This window comes from Colletes latitarsis, chromosome 12, assembly GCF_051014445.1.
Source record: "Colletes latitarsis isolate SP2378_abdomen chromosome 12, iyColLati1, whole genome shotgun sequence".
NCBI lineage: Eukaryota > Metazoa > Arthropoda > Insecta > Hymenoptera > Colletidae > Colletes > Colletes latitarsis.
In genome coordinates, this window is record NC_135145.1 from 26,384,931 (window position 1) to 26,403,918 (window position 18,988).

Here is an 18,988-nt window from a genome sequence, read left to right on the forward strand (position 1 = left end):
GTGAATACATATTTCTTTGAAAATCTTCACACTTTTGAGAAAAAAATTCGAGAAAGTGCTGAAAGTTTTCTAGGGAAAAGAAAAATTTCAAATCTTTTTGGAAAAATTATTTTTGGCTTTTGGAGTAAATTACAATCATTTTTGGTGGATAGATATAATCCCGAAATCCCACGCATTTTCGAGAAAAAAATTCGAGAAGGTGTGAAATTTTTCGAGGCAAAAGAAAAATTTCAAATCGTTTTGGAAAAATTATTTTTGACTTTTGGAGTTAATTGCAATCTTTTTTGGTGAGTAGACATAACCCCGAAATCCTACTCAGTTTCGAGAAAAAAATTCGAGAATGTGTGAAATTTTTCGAGAAAATTAAAAAATGTCAAATCGTTTTGGAAAAATTATTTTCGGTTGTGGGGGTTATTTACAATAATTTTTGATGAATAGACATATCCTCAAAATCATGAGCATTTTCGAGAAAAAAATTCGAGAATGTGTGAAATTTTTCGACAAAATTAAAAAATGTCAAATCGTTTTGAAAAAATTATTTTCGGTTGTGGGGGTTATTTACAATAATTTTTGATGAATAGACATAACCCCGAAATCTTGCGCATTTTCGAGAAAAAAATTCATTCTTCTTCCAACCTTGCATTTTTTCGAATTTTTAAGGCGCCATTCCACTGTCAAGAGTGTTTTTTAGTAGACTATTTTGAGGAATTTTTTTCAATTAAATTATGACACCTTTTGATGTCGAGATTTGGTCATGTTTTGGCGCCAATTTTGAAATTTTGTTGGGAAGAAAAAATTTTTTTTAATTCATTCTGGAAAAATTATTTTTAGTTGCAGGGGTCAATTGCAATCTTTTTTGGTGAGTAGACATAACCCCGAAATCCTACTCAGTTTCGAGAAAAAAATTCGAGAACGTGTGAAATTTTTGAACGACACTAAAAAATTCCAAATCATACTAAAAAAATTATATTTAGCTACAGGAGCCAATTACAATCATTTTTGGTCATCAGGCGTACCCTCAAAAACCTACTCAGTTTCGAGAAAAAAATTCGAGAAGGTGTGAAATTTTTCGAGAAAATTAAAAAATGTCAAATCGTTTTGGAAAAATTATTTTCGGTTGCGGGGGTCATTTACAATAATTTTTGATGATTAGACATACCCTCAAAATCTTGCGCATTTTCGAGGAAAAAATTCGAGAAGGTGTGAAATTTTTGAGCGACACTAAAAAATTCCAAATCATACTAAAAAAATTATATTTAGCTACGGGAGCCAATTACAATCATTTTTGGTCATTACATATACCCCCGAATTCCTACGCGCTTTCGAGAAAAAAATTCTTAAGTGAAAATATAATTCCAGACCAGAAATGTACCCCAGAAATTTCATTCGAATCTTTAAAAAATCATAACTCCTGAACGGATTGGACGATTTTAGTGTTCAAAAAACCAAACGACGCGTATTTTAGTGTAGAATATTTAGAAATTTTAAAAATATCCAAAAATTTGTTCCTTGACCCCCTAAAATGAGAAAAACCCCATAAAAATGGTCCAATTTTCAAACAGCCACAACTCCTACAATTGTGAATATATTTCAATGAAACTTTTTTCTAAAGTAGAGCTCATGGGTACCTACAAAAAAGTATTAAACAACTTTTCTGTAGGGTGTCAAACAAAATTACTAAAAATGAAAAATGAAGTTTTAAGAAAAATCGACAGAGGGTGAGGTACCTAAATTATTTAGCGAAGATAAAAATTTCAAATCGTTCTAGAAAAATTATGTTTAGCTAGAGGGGTCAATTACAATCATTTTTGGTCATCAGATATATCTTCGAAATCCTACCCATTTTCGAGAAAAAAATTCGAGAATGTGTGAAACTTTTCAACGGAAAAACAATATCTCAAATCGTTCTGGAAAAATTATTTTTAGCTAGAGGGGTCAATTACAATAATTTTTGGTCATTACACATACCCCCGAAATCCCACCCCCTTTCTAGAAAAAAATTCCAGAAGGTGCGAAATTTTTCGACGGAAAAAAAAAATTTGAAATCGTTGTGGAAAAATTATTTTCGGTTGTGGGGCTCAATTACTATAATTTTTGGTCATTACACATACCCCCGAAATCCTACCCAATTTCTAGAAAAAAATTCGTTACTGCAAATATAATGTCTGATCATGAAAGAATGATTCCCCTAAAATTTCGTGTGCTTCGAATCGGTCTGAAAAAATTATTTTCAGTTGCAGGGGTCCATTACAATAATTTTTGGTGAATTGACATACCCCCGAAATCCTACCCAGTTTCTAGAAAAAAATTCGTTTCTGCAAATATAATGTCTGATCATGAAAGAATGATTCCCCTAAAATTTCGTGTGCTTCGAATCGGTCTGAAAAAATTATTTTCAGTTGCAGGGGTCCATTACAATAATTTTTGGTGAATAGACACACCCCCGAAATCCTACCCAGTTTCTAGAAAAAAATTCGTTTCTGCAAATATAATGTCTGATCATGAAAGAATGATTCCCCTAAAATTTCGTGTGCTTCGAATCGCTCTGAAAAAATTATTTTCAGTTGCAGGGGTCCATTACAATAATTTTTGGTGAATAGACATACCCCCGAAATCCTACCCACTTTCGAGAAAAAAATTCTAAAAGAAGTGAAATTATTTCAACGGAGAAAAAAAATTTCAAATCATTCTAAAAAAATTATTTTCACTTGCAGGGGTCTATTATGATCATTTTTGGTCATTATACATACCCCCGAAATCCTACCCAATTTCGAGAAAAAAATTCAAAACTGGCAGAACTTTAAACGTTAATAACTGTTTAACGAAGCCTCCATCGCCAAATTGTTATTCTTGATTTTCGTCTTATTTTGGCCTCTAGAATCCCCCAGGTGTGTCGAACACCCTGTATAAACCACTAATCTATTAATAACGGAAATATATTTCGTTGAACGAACAATTTCCATATTAGATATTGTCAAAAGATGTTTGTATCTTCGGTCTGTAAAAACGCTACAGTCTGTCCCAGTTTCTATGGTCTGCAATTCGATTTACGTGGTATTTGACTCACGCGGAAAGCTCACAGAACGAATTAACTCGATGTGTAGGGACGCAGACGCGTATAGAAGAGAACGTTTCTACAGGAACGCGCGAAGTTGTTCGCGAAGCTGGCACGAACTCTTCAACAAACCACCGCAATTTCTCTTAAAGGCGTTGGCATGCCAGCGGACACGACGAGCCGCTCGATCGAGATACCCTGCGGAGATATTATCGCGAAACGAGTTCCAATATCGCTGCTCGAGTCGCGAGCGATCAGTCCGAGAAACTGGCCGAAAAAAGATTTCTTTTCCAAGGAAATTTTACACAAATACTAACTGAAAATAAACTAGTTTCATATGAAACCGATCGTACATCGATCCTAATACGGAATAATTTGAATTTGCAGCTAAACTGTTAATTATTATTGGAATAATCTTAATTTTTAAACTGATATATTTAAAATTAATCTTAACTCAACATCGAGGTTTAAATCATTTTTATTAATTTGATCTTTGCATTGTTATTGCTAAAGCAAATTTATTTGTCAATTGTGAAATGTACATTTATTTTATACAATTCAGTTTCTTTCATTTACTTTACTATTTTGGTATTAAAGATTTGTAAATAATTTTCATCGTCACCAAAGTCATGTTCTGTTTGAAGTGCAGCGTTAGTTGCTGCAGCCGCCAGCAGAGGGCTACGCTCTCTCACAAGTGCTCGACCAACCATTGAATATCCTAGATTTGTATTTATTTAAATATATTAAATAACATATATTAATCTACTATATTATATTTAATTTATTAATTATAACTTGTAATTCATACTAAATGTAAATATTATACAGGGTGTTCAGCCACCCCTGGGAAACATTTTAATGGGAGATCCTGGAGGCCAAAATAAGACGAAAATCAAGAATAACAATTTGTTGATGGAGGCTTCGTTAACAAATTATTAACGTTTAAAGTTTCACTAGAAATGAATTTTTTTCTCGAAAATGCGCAGGATTTCGGGGGTATGAATGAAGACCAAAAATGATTGCAACTGACCCCCGCAACAGAAAATAATTTTTTTAGGACGATTAGAATTTTCTTTTTTCGTCGAAAAATTTAGGCACCTACCCTCGGTCGATTTTTCTTAAAAATTCCTTTTTCATTTTTAGTAATTTTGTTTGACGCGCTACAGAAAAGTTGTCTAATACTTTTTTGTAGGTACTCACGAGCTCTATTTCAGAAAAAAGTTTCATGGAAATATATTCACTATTGTAGGAGTTATGGCCGTTTGAAAATTGGATCACTTTTATGGGGTTTTTCCAATTTTGCGGTGTCAAGCATCAACTTTTTGAATATTTTTACAATTTCTATATATTCTACACTAAAATACGCGGCGTTTGGCTTTTTGAACATTAAAATCGTCCAATCCGTTCAGAAGTTATGGTTTTTTGAAAATTCGAATGAAATTTCCGGGATACATTTCTGGCCAAGAATTATATTTTCATTTAGGAATTTTTTTCTCGAAAATGCGTAGAATTTCAAAGGTATCTATAATGACCAAAAATGATTGTAATTGCCCACTGTAATTAAATATAATTTTTTTAATATAATTTGAAATTTTTTAATTTCGTGTAAAAATTTCACACCTTCTCGAATTTTTTTCTCGAAAATGCGTAGAATTTCGAGGGTATGTCTAATGACCAAAAACGATTGCAATTGACCCCTCTAGCTAAAAATAATTTTTCTAGAACGATTTGAAATTTTTATTTTCGCCAAATAATTTAGGCACCTACTCGGTCGATTTTTCTTAAAAATTCGTTTTTTATTTTTAGTAATTTTGTTTGACAACCCATAAAAAAGTTGTCTAATACTTTTTTGTAGGTACCCATGAGCTCTACTTCAGAAAAAAGTTTCATTGAAATATATTCACAATTGTAGGAGTTATGGCTGTTTGAAAATTGGATCACTTTTATTGGGTTTTTCTCATTTTACGGAGTCAAAGAATAATTTTTCGAATATTTTTAGAATTTCTAAATATTCTACACTAAAATACGCGTAGTTTGCTTTTTTAAACATTAAAATCGTCCAATCCGTTCAGAAGTTATGACGTTTTAAAGATTCGCATAAAAATTTGGGCAGACATTTCTGGCCAGAAATTATATTTTCGAAAAACAATTTTTTTCTCGAAAATGCGTAGAATTTCAAAGGTATCTATAATGACCAAAAATGATTGTAATTGCCCACTGTAATAAAATATAATTTTTTTAATATGATTTGAAATTTTTTAATTTCGTCTGAAAATTTCACACCTTCTCGAATTTTTTTCTCGAAAGTTGGTAGGATTTCAGGGGTATCTATAATGACCAAAAATGATTGTAATTACCCACTGTAATTAAATATAATTTTTTTAATATAATTTGAAACTTTTCAATTTCGTCTGAAAATTTCACACCTTCTCGAATTTTTTTCTCGAAAGTTGGTAGGATTTCAGGGGTATCTATAATGACCAAAAATAATTGCAATTGCCCACTGTAATTAAATATAATTTTTTTAATATGATTTGAAACTTTTCAATTTCGTCTGAAAATTTCACACCTTCTCGAATTTTTTTCTCGAAAATTGGTAGGATTTCAGGGGTATCTATAATGACCAAAAATGATTGTAATTACCCACTGTAATTAAATATAATTTTTTTAATATGATTTGAAACTTTTCAATTTCGTCTGAAAATTTCACACCTTCTCGAATTTTTTTCTCGAAAGTTGGCAGGATTTCAGGGGTATCTATAATAACCAAAAATGATTATAATAGCCCCCTGCAACCGAAAATATTTTTTCCAAACCGATTTGAAATTTTTTTTTCCCCATCAAAAACTTTCACACCTTCTCGAATTTTTTTCTCGAAAATGAATAAGATTTCGATATTATCTATATTCACCAAAAATGATAGTAATTGCCCTCTGCAACTAAAAATAATTTTTTCAGAACGATTTGAAGCACATGAAATTTCAGGGGAATCATTCATTCATGATCAGACATTATATTTCCATTTAGGAATTTTTTTCTCGAAATTGGGTAGGATTTCGGGGGTATGTGTAATGACCAAAAATGATTCTAATTTACCCCCTCAGCGGAAAATAATTTTTTTAGTACAATTTGACAAATTTTTTCCCCGTCGAAAACTTTCACACCTTCTCGAATTTTTTTCTCGAAAATGAATAAGATTTCAATAGTATCTATATTCACCAAAAATGATAGCAATTACCCCCTGCAACCCAAAATAATTTTTCCAAAACGATATAAAATATTTAAATTTAATCGTTAATTACTTCTTAACAAAGCCGCCATTACCAAATTTATATTCTCAATTTCCGTCTTATTTTGGCCTCCAGAATCCCAATTTTCATTCAAAAATATTTTTCCTATGATTCAGTTTACTAATAAACAAGTTAGAAATACTATTCTACCCATTTAGCTTGGCCATTTTAATATCAGAAACTTGAAAGTCGAGCAAATGAACCGACATGTCGGAGAAACCTATCGTATCATGTTCACCTAGCCAGATCACTATACGCTATATCGACCATGCCCAAGGAGGATTGCATAATCCGCGAGGTGGGGGGCCCTTTTCACCCGAGTAAACCGTTCTGTGCTCCTCGTTAACGACAGACCCGCGTCCAATTACTTTCGGGGGGGGGGGGCCATAACGAACGCGAGATGGTTCCATGGCGGCGGGATCACGAAGCAGGGGACCCGTGGCGGTTAAATTTATCCTTCGCGTAGGTTCAGGGAGCTCGTTTTACTCGATGGATGCCTAAAATGCCCACGGTTTCGAGAGGACTCGGAAATAGCTATGGACTCGGCCCCGTCCGCGTCCAGAAATACCTAACACCATAGATTATGGTCGCGTGCAACTGCGCGACGGCAGCGCGCTCTATCCGGCCAGTGTTGGAACGATCAGATGCCTTCGAACGCTTCCTAAAGCATATATCACGAGCTCTGGCTGGGCTGCTTTGACAACTATCGCCGCGACACTGATTTATGTTTGTGGTCGATAACTGTGGCTTCGCCAGGGGGCTCGTAAGTCGAAGTATTTGCAATCTGCGTAGGTAAAGTGAGGTTATGTCCTTCTGTTTTCGTGCACAGTTGCGGGGGAAGGGTTCGAGCGATTCTGATGAATCTTCTGAGCTATCTATAGGGTAGACAGGCTTACGGTTTGAGATACAGGGTGTTACATATTCCTAGAACGAACAGATGGCGCTAATTACTGGTTTTGTGATATCTGGTTTATTGTTGGTTTTGTAATTTTAGGGAATTTCTGGGGAATTTTATACATTTTTTTGTCTATACAAATTTTCGATTATAAAATATACTATATCTCCTTTACTATTGCTTTTACAGAAAATGTGCACATAACTAAATCTATTGGAAATTAAATTCACAACCCCTTCTTATCTATACAAATTTTCCATAAAATTGATAATAACGAAGATAAATGATGGTACAATTTCCTTACCATCAGAGGAGCTGTAATTGACAAGCAACTATAAAATATGCCATATCTCTTTTACCATTGCTTTTACAGAAAATGTGCACATAACTAAATTTGTTGGAAATTACATTTACAATCTTTCTTTATCTATACAAATTTTTCATAAAATCAATAATAACAAAGATAAATAATGGCAAAATTTTCTTGCAACGGGAGGAGCTGTGATTAACAACCAACTATAAAATATACCATATCTCCCCTACTATCGCTTTTACAGAAAATGTGCATATAACAAAATCTGTAGGAAATTAAATTCACAACCCTTTCTTATCTATACAAATTTTTCATAAAATTGATAATAACGAAGATAAATGATGGTAAAATTGAAATCACAATTTTCTTACAATGGGAGGAGCTATGATTGACAAGCAACTATAAAATATACCATATCTCCCTTACTATTACTTTTACAGAAAATGTGCACATAACTAAGTCTGTTGGAAATTAAATTTAGAATCTTTTTTTATGTATACAAATTTTCCATAAAATCGATAATAACAGGGATAAATGATGGTACAATTCAAATCACAATTCGAGGAGCTTTGATTGACAACCAATTATAAAATATGCCATATCTCCCTTACTATAGCTTTTACAGAAAATGTGCACATAACTAAATCTGTTGAAAATTAAATTCGAAACCTTTTTTTATCTATACAAATTTTCCATAAAATTGATAATAACGAAGATAAATGATGGTACAATTCAAATCACAATTTTCTTGCAATGAGAAGTGCTGTGACTGACAAGCAACTATAAAATACACCATATCTCCTTTATTATTGCTTTTACAGAAAATGTGTAAATGACTAAATCTGTTGGAAATTAAATTCACAATCTTTTTTTATCTATAGAAATTTTTCATAAAATCGATAATAACGAAGATAAAAGATGGTACAATAGAAATCACAATTTTCTTGCAATGGGAGGAGCTGTGATTGACAACCAACTATAAAATATGCCATATCTCCTTTACTATTGCTTCTACAAAAAATGTGCACGTAACTAAATTTGTTGGAAATTACATTTACAACCTTTTCTTATCTCTACAAATTTTCCATAGAATCGATAATAACGAAGATAAATGATGGTAAAATTGAAATCACAATTTTCTTGCAATGGGAGGTTTTGTAATTGACCACCAACTATAAAATATACCATATCTCCTTTACTATTGCTTTTACAACAAAAGTGCACATAACAAAATTTGTTGGAAATTACATTTACAACCTTTTCTTATCTCTACAAATTTTCCATAGAATCGATAATAACGAAGATAAATGATGGTAAAATTGAAATCACAATTTTCTTGCAGTGGGAGGAGTTGTGATTGACAAGCAACTATAAAATGTACCATATCTCTCTTACTATTGCTTTTACCGACAATGTGTAAATAACTAAATCTGTTGGAAATTAAATTTAGAACCTTTTTTTATTTATACAAATTTTCCATAAAATTGATAATAACGGAGATAAATGAGGTACAATTCAAATCACAAATTTCTAATAATGGGAGGAGTTTTGATTGACAAGCAACTATAAAATGTACTATATCTCCCTTACTATTACTTTTACCGAAAATGTGTAAATAACTAAATCTGTTGAAAATTAAATTCTCAACTTTTTCTTATCTATACAAATTTTCCATAGAATCGATAATAACGAAGATAAATGATGGTAAAATTGAAATCACAATTTTCTTGCAATGGGAGGTTTTGTAATTGACCACCAACTATAAAATATACCATATCTCCTTTACTATTGCTTTTACAACAAAAGTGCACATAACAAAATTTGTTGGAAATTACATTTACAACCTTTTCTTATCTCTACAAATTTTCCATAGAATCGATAATAACGAAGATAAATGATGGTAAAATTGAAATCACAATTTTCTTGCAGTGGGAGGAGTTGTGATTGACAAGCAACTATAAAATGTACCATATCTCTCTTACTATTGCTTTTACCGACAATGTGTAAATAACTAAATCTGTTGAAAATTAAATTCTCAACTTTTTCTTATCTATACAAATTTTCCATAGAATCGATAATAACGAAGATAAATGATGGTAAAATTGAAATCACAATTTTCTTGCAATGGGAGGAGTTGTGATTGACAACCAACTATAAAATATACCATATCTCCCTTACTATTGCTTTTACAACAAAAGTGCACATAACAAAATTTATTGGAAATTACATTTACAACCTTTTCTTATCTCTACAAATTTTCCATAAAATCGATAATAACGGAGATAAATGATGGTAAAATTGAAATCACAATTTTCTTGCAATGTGAAGAGCTGTGATTGACAACCAACTATAAAATACACCATATCTCCCTTACTATTGCTTTTACAACAAAAGTGCACATAACTAAATCTGTTGGAAATTACATTTACAACCTTTTCTTATCTCTACAAATTTTCCATAGAATCGATAATAACGAAGATAAATGATGCTACAATTCAAATCACAATTTTCCAGTATCAAAATAAAAACCAACAATTACTCAAAAAACACTCAATTTAAACGAGCAATACAAAACAAAAAATACTCAATAACAAAAATGGAGTGCAATCCTTTGCCTTTTACCACCTAACCTAAAATTCCAAGATGCGTTACATAAGATTTTCATTAAGTGGTCCGACTTTTAAGCTCGCTACATTAGTCATGTACGATAAGCTGCCTCTTACTTGAAGTAGAGCGATCACCAGACGCGTTTCACCACTCTGCACAGCTATAGTGCTTATGGTTGTCGTTGGGCTGGTGGTTTGTTGCTGTGCATCCTCGTTGCACGCCACCACTCGTGATTCCTTCTCAGGTCCCTCGCTATTCTCTGTCGTTTCCATCGAGTCGTGTCCGTCCACCATTTTCGTGACTCCCCTCTTTCGCGGGAAACAGAACCGTTCGAACTATCACCGTGAATCGATTTAACGATTGCCAACTATACTTCCTCAAATCTTTTCTCGAAACACGAATTTACACTAATTTTAAATTGCCACGTTTCACAAAATTTTTGGAGACGAAGCGCCATCTAGAGTTCGCCTCAGCGCCATCTAGTGTTCGTTCGACGTACTTTCGCGCCTCAACTTTCGAGAAGGCTAATATTTCGACGAATTAGAAAATGGAAAACTTTTTAATAGAAATTTTAGATAATAAGACTAGAAATTTGGTTATTTTTTTTTTGAGAAAAGTATGCCATATATTCTAATGAAACTTTCTGTGATAATTGATGTACTTATGAAGACTTTACGTGAATTTTTTCGTGTAATTTACTTTAATAATAAACGAGTTATTATTAATAATATCAGAAATTGATTTTTATTGTTTGAAATTCTTATAACTGGAAATAGAATTTAAGATTTTATAGGTTAAGTTTCATATTTGTTCTGTGTTTGGATAACTGCAAGGCATTTTCGATCGGATAAGTGAATGGTAAAGTCGTCTCTTTTGACACACTGTAAGCTACCTGATAAATAACCTAATCTAGGTTCAAATATGGCTGTAATGCAAAAATGAAACTTTTTTATTTTCGCTTTTTTTTTAGTGAAACTTCTGCCAATGTGTTTGTGAGAGTTTTGCGATGAAAATGAGACCAAACACGATATAATTTGTTTTTAATTTGCCCCTAATACAGTATAAAATTTCATTAAATATGGGAAAAATATACGTAGAATGTTATATCGTGTTTGGTGTTATTTTAATCGAACAAATCTCAGAAATGTATTTGTAAACGTCTTATTAGGGGAACTGAGAATGAATAATCATGCATTTGTAACTGTTAAATATATAATTTTAGTATTTAAAAATACTAAAAAAAAATTGTTCAAAAATTTGTGAAAAATCAGAGTATTGACAAAGTAATTTTGGGTTCGAGGTATTATTTTCAAAGAATTTTGTGAATTCTGGAGGCCTTTTTCTTGAAGTTAAAACTTTGTATGCAATTTTAGGTTAGGTTAAAGCATAATGGATAGTGGGAAACGTTTGAAAGGGTTAGGTTACTGTTTCAAAGGATTATTCTTTTGCTATCTTCTCAAATATTTATTCATTAATTATTTCATGGAGAAATATTAGTTATTTATAAGAGAAAGTTTGTTATTAATAAGAGTTGTGTAAGTTTAAATGAACTATACAGGCCACCCCTGGGAAAAATTTTAATGGGAGATTCTAGAGGCCAAAATAAGACGAAAATCAAGAATTTGTTGATGGAGGTTTCGTTAAAAAGTTATTAACAATTAAATTCAAAAATTTCAAATCGTTCTGGAAAAATTATTTTCGATTGTGGGGGTTAATTGCAATCATTTTTGGTCATTACATATATCTTCGAAATCTTAACCATTTTCAAGAAAAAAATTCAAGAAGCTATAAAAATTTTCGACGAAATTAAAAAATTTCAAATCGTTCTGAAAAAAATATAGTTAGCTGTGGGGGTCAATTACAATCATTTTTGGTCATTACACATAACTTTGAAATCCTATCCACTTCCGAGAAAAAAATTCGGGAAGCTATGAAATTTTTCGAAAAAAAAAAAAATTCCAAATCGTTTTGGAAAAAATATAGTTAGCTGTGGAGGTCAATTACAATCATTTTTGGTCATTACATATAACTTCGAAATCCTATCCACTTTCGAGAAAAAAATTCGAGAAACTATGAAATTTTTCAATAAAAAAAAAAAAATTCCAAATCGTTTTGGAAAAAATATTGTTAGCTGTGGGAGTCAATTACAATAATTTTTGGTGAATAGACATACCCCCAAAATCCTACCCACTTTCTAGAAAAAAATTCAAGAAACTATTAAATTTTTGGACAAAAAAAAAAAAATTCCAAATCGTTTTGGAAAAAATATTTTCGGTTGTGGGGGTCAATTACAATCATTTTTGGTCATTACATATAACTTCGAAATCCTATCCACTTTCGAGAAAAAAATTCGAGAAGGTGTGAAATTTTTCAAAAAAAAAAAAAAAAAATTTCAAATCGTTCTGAAAAAAATATTGTTAACTGTGGGGGTCAATTACAATCATTTTTGGTCGATAGACATACCCCCAAAATCCTACCCACTTTCTAGAAAAAAATTCAAGAAACTATGAAATTTTTCAATAAAAAAAAGAAAATTCCAAATCGTTTTGAAAAAAATATTTTCGGTTGTGGGGGTCAATTACAATCATTTTTGGTCATTACATATAACTTCGAAATCCTATCCACTTTCGAGAAAAAAATTCTAGAAACTGAAATTTTTCAATAAAAAAACAAAAAATTCCAAATCGTTTTGGAAAAAATATTTCCGGTTTTGGGGGTCAATTACAATCATTTTTGGTCATTACACATAACTTCGAAATCCTATCCACTTTCGAGAAAAAAATTCGAGAAGCTATGAAATTTTTCAAAAAAAAAAAAAAAATTTCAAATCGTTCTGAAAAAAATATTGTTAGCTGCGGGGGTCAATTACAATAATTTTTGGTCATTACATATAACTTCGAAATCCTATCCACTTTCGAGAAAAAAATTCGAGAAACTGAAATTTTTCAACAAAAAAAAAAAAATTCCAAATCGTTCTGAAAAAAATATTGTTAGCTGTGGGGGTCAATTACAATAATTTTTGGTGAATAGACATACCCCTAAAATCCTACCCACTTTCTAGAAAAAAATTCAAGAAACTATTAAATTTTTTGACAAAAAAAAAAAAATTCCAAATCGTTTTGGAAAAAATATTTTCGGTTGTGGGGGTCAATTACAATCATTTTTGGTCATTACATATAACTTCGAAATCCTATCCACTTTCGAGAAAAAAATTCGAGAAACTATGAAATTTTTCAATAAAAAAAAAAAATTTCAAATCGTTCTGAAAAAAATATTGTTAACTGTGGGGGTCAATTACAATCATTTTTGGTCGATAGACATACCCCCAAAATCCTACCCACTTTCTAGAAAAAAATTCAAGAAACTATGAAATTTTTCAAAAAAAAAAAAAAATTCCAAATCGTTTTGGAAAAAATATTTCCGGTTTTGAGGGTCAATTACAATCATTTTTGGTCATTACACATACCCTCAAAATCCTGCCCACTTTCGAGAAAAAAATTCATAACTGTCGAAACTTAAAACGTTAATAACTTTTCAACAAAGCCTCAATCAACAAATTACTATTCTTGATTTTCGTCTCATTTTGGCCTCTAGAATCCCCCAATTAATATTTTTCCATCATATTATGTCATAAAACTAGAGTAAATCATCATTTCCTCCACTGTGTAAACCAAATGTGGATAAAGAATAGAAAATGGCGGAAACAGTAGAGTTAAAATGGGAGATTCGCAAATTCGCGAAAGACGGAAGGGGGATTTTCCTTGAAATACGTAATTTAATTGGCTTCTGGCCAAAAATTGAACTATTTGGAAGCAGAGAGAGAGAATAAAGCTTTAATAGTTCGCTGGGACGCGAGAACGCGGCCATCACGCGGAAACGTTTTCGGATGAAATTGATGGCCGCCATCGTTACCTCTTTCTCGAGACAGCGCGAAGTGGAAGTTACGTTCTCCAGTTACCGACGCCGTCTTTACTGATTAACGTTATTTTTGGCGATCCGCCAAAGGCGCATCGACGCAAATTCCGCGAGCACAACGGCGACGAACCAACTCCGATTCCGAGAAATTCTTCGGCGCGAAAAATTCCAGCGAACGGTCGAAGAGAATTTCAAATTCGAATTTGGCGGGTTGAATTTGTCGATGAGAATTTCAAATTCGAATTTGGCGGGTAGAATTTGTCGAAAAGAATTTCAAATTCGAATTTGTCGAAAAGAATTTCAAATTCGAATTTGTCGAAAAGAATTTCAAATTCGAATTTTTCGGAAAGAATTTCAAATTCGAATTTGTCGAAAAGAATTGCAAATTTGAATTTGACGGGTAGAATTTGTCGAAAAGAATTTCAAATTCGAATTTGGCGGGCAGAATTTGTCGAAAAGAATTTCAAATTCGAATTTGTCAAAAAGAATTTTAAATTTGAAATTGACGGGCAGAATCTGTCGAAAAGAATTTCAAATTCGAATTTGGCGGGTAGAATTTGTCGAAAAGAATTTCAAATTCGAATTTGGCGGGTAGAATTTTTCGAAAAGAATTTGACGGGCAGAATTTGTCGAAAAGAATTTCAAATTCGAATTTGACGGGTAGAATTTGTCGAAAAGAATTTTAAATTCGAATTTTTCGAAAAGAATTTCAAATTCGAATTTGTCGAAAAGAATTTCAAATTCGAATTTGTCGAAAAGAATTTCAAATTCGAATTTGACGGGTAGAATTTGTCGAAGAGAATTTCAAATTCGAATTTGGCGGGCAAAATTTTTCGAAGAGAATTTCAAATTCGAATTTGTCGAAAAGAATTTCAAATTTAAATTTGACGGGCAGAATCTGTCGAAAAGAATTTCAAATTCGAATTTGGCGGGTAGAATTTGTCGAAAAGAATTTCAAATTCGAATTTGGCGGGTAGAATTTTTCGAAAAGAATTTGACGGGCAGAATTTGTCGAAAAGAATTTCAAATTCGAATTTGACGGGTAGAATTTGTCGAAAAGAATTTTAAATTCGAATTTTTCGAAAAGAATTTCAAATTCGAATTTGTCGAAAAGAATTTCAAATTCGAATTTGTCGAAAAGAATTTCAAATTCGAATTTGACGGGTAGAATTTGTCGAAGAGAATTTCAAATTCGAATTTGGCGGGCAAAATTTTTCGAAGAGAATTTCAAATTCGAATTTGTCGAAAAGAATTTCAAATTTAAATTTGACGGGTAGAATTTGTCGAAAAGAATTTCAAATTCGAATTTGGCGGGTAGAATTTGTCGAAAAGAATTTCAAATTCGAATTTGGCGGGTAGAATTTTTCGAAAAGAATTTGACGGGCAGAATTTGTCGAAAAGAATTTCAAATTCGAATTTGACGGGTAGAATTTGTCGAAAAGAATTTTAAATTCGAATTTTTCGAAAAGAATTTCAAATTCGAATTTGTCGAAAGGAATTTCAAATTCGAATTTTTCGGAAAGAATTTCAAATTCGAATTTGTCGAAAAGAATTTCAAATTCGAATTTGGTGGGCAGAATTTGTCGAAAAGAATTTCAAATTTGAATTTGACGGGTAGAATTTGTCGAAGAGAATTTTAAATTCGGATTTGATGGGCAGAATTTGTCGAAAAGAATTTCAAATTCGAATTTGGCGGGCAGAATTTTTCGAAAAGAATTTCAAATTCGAATTTGTCGAAAAGAATTTCAAATTCGAATTTGGCGGGTAGAATTTGTCGAAAAGAATTTCAAATTCGAATTTGACGGGCAGAATTTGTCGATAAGAATTTCAAATTCGAATTTGGAGGGTAGAATTTTTCGAAAAGAATTTCAAATTCGAATTTGTCAAAAAGAATTTTAAATTTGAAATTGACGGGCAGAATCTGTCGAAAAGAATTTCAAATTCGAATTTGGCGGGCAGAATTTGTCGAAAAGAATTTCAAATTCGAATTTGTCGAAAAGAATTTCAATTTCGAATTTGACGGGTAGAATTTGTCGAAAGGAATTTCAAATTCGAATTTGGCGAGCAGAATTTTTCGAAAAGAATTTCAAATTCGAATTTGGCGGGTAGAATTTCAAATTCGAATTTGGCGGGTAGAATTTATCGAAAAGAATTTTAAATTTGAATTTGGCGGGCAGAATTTCAAATTCGAATTTGACTATTTTTCTATTTTTCTTTTTTTTTTTTGTAAAATATTTTTTTCAGAACGATTTGAAATTTTTTTTTTCGTCGAAAAATTTCAATAGCTACACCCTGTCGATTTTTCTTGAAAATTAGTTTTTCATTTTTGATAATTTTATTTGACGACCTACAGAAAAGTTGTCTAATACTTTTTTGTAGGTACCCATGAGCTCTACTTCAGAAAAAAGTTTCATTGAAATATATTCACTATTGTAGGAGTTATGGTCATTTGAAAATTGGACCATTTTTATGGGGTTTTTCTAATTTTGCGGTGTCAAGCATCAACTTTTTGAATATTTTTACAATTTCTATATATTCTACACTAAAATACGGGGCGTTTGGCTTTTTGAACATTAAAATCGTCCAATCCGTTCAGAAGTTATGGTTTTTTAAAAATTCGAATAAAATTTACGGGAAACATTTCTGGCCAAAAATTATATTTTCATTTATAAATTTTTTTCTCGAAAATGAGTAGGATTTCGAGGGTGTGTCTAATCACCCAAAATTATAGCAATTAACCCCCGCGACTGAAAATAATTTTTCCAGACCGATTTGAAATTTTTTAATTTCGTCGAGAAATTTGTCCACCTAATCGAATTTTTTTTTCGAAAATGCGTAGGATTTCGAGGGTGTGTCTAATCACCCAAAATTATTGCAATTAACCCCCGCGACTGAAAATAATTTTTCCAGAACGATTTTAAACTTTTTAATTTCGTCGAAAAATTCTCCATCGATTTTTCTTAAAAATTCGTTTTTCATTTTTAATAATTTCATTTGACGCCCTATAGAAAACTTTTCTAATACTTTTTTGTAGGAACCCATGAGCTCTACCTCAAAAAAAAGTTTCATCAAAATACATTCACTATTGCAAGAGTTATTTTCGTTTGAAAATTTGACAATTTTTATGTTGTTTTTTTGAAATTTCTATATATTCTTTACCAAAATACGCGTTGTTTACATTTCGAAACATTGAAATCCTTCAATCCGTTCAGAAGTTATGACATTTTAAACTTTCGCATAAAATTTCGGGGCAAAATTTTGAATCTCACATTATATTTTCAAAAAAGAATTTTTTTCTCGAAAATGCGTAAGATTTCGACGGTATGTCTAATGATCAAAAAATATTGTAATTAACTCCAAAAGCCAAAAATAATTTTTCCAGAACGTTTTGAAATTTTTCAATTTTTTCGAAAAATTTCACACCTTTTCGAATTTTTTTCTCTGAAATGGATAGGATTTCGACGGTATGTCTAATGACCAAAAAATATTGTAATTGACTCCAAAAGCCAAAAATAATTTTTCCAGAACGATTTGAAATTTTTCAATTTTTTCGATAAATTTCACACCTTTTCGAATTTTTTTCTCTGAAGTGGATAGGATTTCGACGGTATGTCTAATGATCAAAAATTATTGTAATTAACTCCAGAAGCCAAAAATAATTTTTCCAGAACGATTTGAAATTTTTTAATTTTTTCGACAAATTTCACACCTTTTCGAATTTTTTTCTCTGAAATGGATAGGATTTCGACGATATGTCTAATGATCAAAAATTATTGTAATTAACTCCAAAATCCAAAAATAATTTTTCCAAAACGATTTGAAATTTTTTAATTTTTTCGAAAAATTTCACACTTTCTCGAATTTTTTTCTCGAAATTGCGTAGGATTTCGACGGTATGTCTAATGACCAAAAAATATTGTAATTAACTCCAAAAGCCAAAAATAATTTTTCCAGAACGATTTGAAATTTTTTAATTTTTTCGAAAAATTTCACACTTTCTCGAATTTTTTTCTCGAAAATGCGTAGGATTTCTGTGGTGTGTCTAATCACCAAAAATTATTGCAATAAACCCCCACAACCAAAAATAATTTTTCCAAAACGATTTGAAATTTTTCAATTTAATTTTTTAATAACTTTTAAACAAAACCTCAGTCAACAAATTGATACTCTTGACTTTCTCCTTATTTTAGCCCCTACACCAATTAAAACTAAAATCTAAAAAATTTTCCCATTCGTATCCGAACACCCTATATTATAAGACTCACCATGTATATACCCAGAATGTAACAAAATTTCAATAACTATTATCTCAAAAAAAGTAGGGTACAAAATCATAAAAATAAAAACTTCCAACAATATTTCAGAAAATATCTAAAAATCATTTGCTCACATACATTATACACATCTATATATATATATATTGCAATAACTATGAAAAAGTCAAAATAAGCTTAAATTCTCTCATTTTGCTCACATACATTATACACATATACATATATATTGCAATAACTATGAAAAAGTCAAAATAAGCTTAAATTCTCTCATTTTGCTCACATACATTATATACATATACATATATATTGCAATAACTATGAAAAAGTCAAAATAAGCTTAAATTCTCTCATTTTGCTCACATACATTATATACATATACATATATATTGCAATAACTATGAAAAAGTCAAAATAAGCTTAAATTCTCTCATTTTGCTCACATACATTATATACATATATATTGCAATAACTATGAAAAAGTCAAAATAAGCTTAAATTCTCTCATTTTGCTCACATACATTATATACATATACATATATATTGCAATAACTATGAAAAAGTCAAAATAAGGTTAAATTCTCTCATTTTGCGATTCGGTTGCACCTAATGCTAATCTTCGTACATGTTTATAGTTTACAG

General features: G+C 31.1%; 1 protein-coding gene across 9 annotated transcripts in view; it reads right to left on the bottom strand.

The window, feature by feature from the left end:
- The window catches only part of LOC143349064 (uncharacterized), a 179,375-nt gene that overhangs the window by 108,985 nt on the left and 51,402 nt on the right, over window positions 1-18,988 (bottom strand). For all 9 annotated transcript variants that reach the window (XR_013080862.1, XM_076779965.1, XM_076779961.1 and 6 more), the window contains exon 19: window positions 10,277-10,468. Coding sequence is in view for 8 of the 9 variants with exons in the window: in XM_076779965.1 (XP_076636080.1) it covers window positions 10,277-10,468 (192 nt within the window). In the remaining variant the exon portion in view is untranslated. The remainder of the gene's footprint in view (window positions 1-10,276; window positions 10,469-18,988) is intronic.